Genomic DNA, 3,307 nt, shown 5'->3' with positions numbered 1-3,307 from the left:
GCGCTCAGCCTCTCCCAGAAAATTCTTTAAAGACCCAGTTTGCCATGTTCCCTACCTCTCTCCGTGTACCCTGGTTCTGCTCAGTCTTCAGAAAATTCAGTAGCACCTCAAGCAAAGTGGGGTACTTCCTGTAGGGCTCTACCACATAGCCGGTGCTGGCCACCAATTGTCCCAGGGTCCACAGAGCCACCTGGAGAGGCAAAAGATCACGTGGTTCACTGAGCCAGTATGAGAGAAAAGAAAGCGAAGCACAGTTGTACTTTTTGTATAATCAATGTAATGAAGTATTAGAGGCTGTCATACAAGAAAAGAAGTTTTCAGTAAAGACACTAAGTATGAACAAAAATCCTGAGAGACCATAAAAACGAGACTGATCGAGTATAAACCTACAACAATCACTGGATCAAAAGATAAAGAATATTCCCACCTTTCTCAAACAAAATTAAGATTATTCTTAATAATAGTCTGGTCACCTAATAACCTCAAATGACCGAAGTGGAACCAGGGCTGGGTGAGGATGAACTGAAGCTCTGTTTGCCTTCACAGGCAGTGGCCAAGGTGTTCTTTTTCCCTCGAGCAGCTGGGGCCCTGATAATTGATCTGCATTCCTTTGTATAGAGAAAATGGCATTGGTCAGCTCCGACACTTACTGAAAGTGACTTTGGGTCAGGATGACAAGTAATTCTGGTTCCAAGTCTTTCTTCTTTTTCATCATTTGACAAATATTTTTCAGCACCTACCATGTGCCAAGATCTGTGCTAGGCACTGGCCTGGGGACACTGAGGTGAATAAAGAGAAACAAGGTCCCGGCCTCATGGGATCTGTCCTGCTCGGTCAGGAAGTAGTGGTACTCACCTGCCTTTTTGCCAACAGAGAGGAATCCTGGAGCATGTCCATGATGATAATAAAAAGTTCATCAACCCATTTCCTCATTTCCAGGCCACTCACCTACAAAATGAAAAAGGGGTTGTAGATGTGTTAGAAATCATAGTATTAAGAAGTATTCTGACTTCCTCAGATGTTAAACAGTTTCTTTTCACCCTATGGAAAAAGTAGTTGTCCCTTTACCTGAGCCAGTTCTCCTATCGTAGCTAAGACATTATTGATCACACCTGGGTTTGGATCAGGGTCTGGATCTTTCAGTTTCAAAATTAAAGCCTATGAAAAGAAGGTACGAGAAAATGAATGCAGATTAGAATCTATAGAAAGGTTCCTTTTACATAAGAGACCACCTCAGTCATAAATTACTTCTAGGCTTTACGAATCCAAGATTTCTCTGGAATATAAATTCTCAAACTTTTCTCCATACTGAGTGCAAGTCTGACATATGAGCGCACTGGGAAGTACCATGATTTGAAAATATTTTCCGTGTATCCTCTAAATTGTATCTGTGTAATCACTTGTCCAGATTCATGTTATAAAAGATGCCACATGACTCTAATATAGGCAGATTTGAAGATTGTTTCAGATTTTAAAGCTTATTTTTTCTTCATTTTGGGGCAGCTGTTTTATGCCACCCTGCACCTACTTCTCCTTTCCAAACACATATGGTGACGTGCCTGAAGCATTTTATCTTATCTCTTCTAAGGAGAGCACTTTCCTGCCACTGATGAGATTCATGGTATTCTTTAACTGAAAGTACTTGCTGGGGCCCCTGTCCCTGAGCCTGGGACCAAAGGAATTACCTACCAAAGTAGAATTATCTACTTTGTTCAGTGTACCAGTGAGCACTGAAATGCTCCCATCTTCCCAAACGAGCTGACACCTTAGGACAACCCAGAGAGAAAGTGCCAGTTTCTTGGTCTGTTTTGTGTTACCTTCAGAATAGGCTCCATGTAGGGGCGGATGAGTCGGGGGGCATTAGAGACCAGGTGCCCCAGCATGCGGGCACTTTGCTCTTTGATTCTTCCAATCCCACTGTGTTCCAGCTCTGTCAAAATCTGTAGGGAAGAAAGGCTCATGATAGCAGAGGACATTCTAAAGACAGACTGTGTGTCAAAAGGAAAAATGAGGCAGGGAAATAGGGGAAGGAACCAGACCTCCACGGCAGATCAGGTAGCATCTAGATATTCTAGAAGCAATGGACATCTCTATGGCTAACAGAACAGCTTTACACACTGCTGCGATGGGAACAAAAACTGTTTGAAACCAGCCCTCTCTCCTTCTATCATAGCCTCTTTAAAGCAGAGCTTTTAACAGTGTAGCACAGTCAGAGAAGACTGAGAAAACCAACAGGGAGAGCTATGAGTAGGGTCTACAGAAATGAGGAATGAAGGGAGGGCTCTCTGGGAGAAAAATCTTTGCCCAGATAGCAAACCACTAAGAAGGGCTATAAATAAGAACGAAGAATCAAAGAACAGTTAGATCAACTACGACATTGAGAGAAATGCTGATACTCTGTAGCTGTTTGGGGCACATCTAGATAAACCCAAATGGTTTATCACATCACTAGGAGTCCCTTGGGCATTACTGAACAGAGATAGCATGTTGGTTCTAACTGACATCCTTAAAACACTCACAGATCAGCACATCATGCTCATGGTGACATAGACAACTTAATACAGACAGGTTTATGAATAGTTGAAGCTGACAGAAGAAAATCTCTGAGCAGTGAGGAAAGTGAACATCACATTGCCCGGGTTAACTCAGCTACCTGGAGGAGTCTACAATGTAATATTATATTTTGTCTTAGGTTATGGATTTAATAACCCTGATCTTCTGGATCCCCTTGGCAGCCTGTTTTCCCCTAGTCATAGCAGACAACAGTGAAAGGAGACGGAGCGGGATACTAAGAACAGACCTGTAGCAGCAAGGAGAGATGGCTGACTGTGAGGAAATGTGCCCCAGGGAACAAAGCACAACTATGTGGGGCAGTGCTGGGCCAAACCAAAGAACCCCAGGTTTACTCCCAGAGCCAGAGACCCTCACTGCATCCTAATAATAACCAATACCCATCCTGATGACCAAGACTTCAAGAAAAGGCCAAAGCCTTTACCAAGGTATGAAAATGTACAATTCAATTTGGAAAAATCTATATATCAAAGTTTACAAACAAAAAAAAATTATTTAAAATTTTGTAATTTTGGCTGGGCACGGTGGCTCACACCTATAATCCTAGTACTCTAGGAGGCCAAGGCAGGAGGATTGCCTGAGTTCAAGAGGTCGACACCATCCTGAGCAAGAGTGAGACCCTGTCTCTATTAAAATAGAAAATATTGGCCGGGCGCGGTGGCTCACGCCTGTAATCCTAGCTCTCTGGGAGGCTGAGGCGGGCGGATTGTTTGAGCTCAGGAGTTCGAAACCAGCC

General features: G+C 43.3%; 1 protein-coding gene across 1 annotated transcript in view; it reads right to left on the bottom strand.

Annotated features, from left to right (window-relative positions):
- MTOR (mechanistic target of rapamycin (serine/threonine kinase)) overlaps positions 1-3,307 on the bottom strand; it is a 140,021-nt gene that overhangs the window by 115,850 nt on the left and 20,864 nt on the right. Inside the window, exons 14-17 of the mRNA XM_012662496.1 lie at positions 1,818-1,940; positions 1,069-1,158; positions 856-948; positions 56-190 (exon numbers count right to left, since the gene is read on the bottom strand). Coding sequence (XP_012517950.1) covers positions 56-190; positions 856-948; positions 1,069-1,158; positions 1,818-1,940 — 441 coding nt within the window. The remainder of the gene's footprint in view (positions 1-55; positions 191-855; positions 949-1,068; positions 1,159-1,817; positions 1,941-3,307) is intronic.

The sequence above is a fragment of the Propithecus coquereli genome, unplaced genomic scaffold (assembly GCF_000956105.1).
Source record: "Propithecus coquereli isolate 6110/MARCELLA unplaced genomic scaffold, Pcoq_1.0 Scaffold77, whole genome shotgun sequence".
In the NCBI taxonomy this organism is placed as follows: Eukaryota; Metazoa; Chordata; class Mammalia; order Primates; family Indriidae; genus Propithecus; species Propithecus coquereli.
Note: the sequence above shows the minus strand (reverse complement) of the source record. Positions and strands in the feature narration are given on the sequence as shown.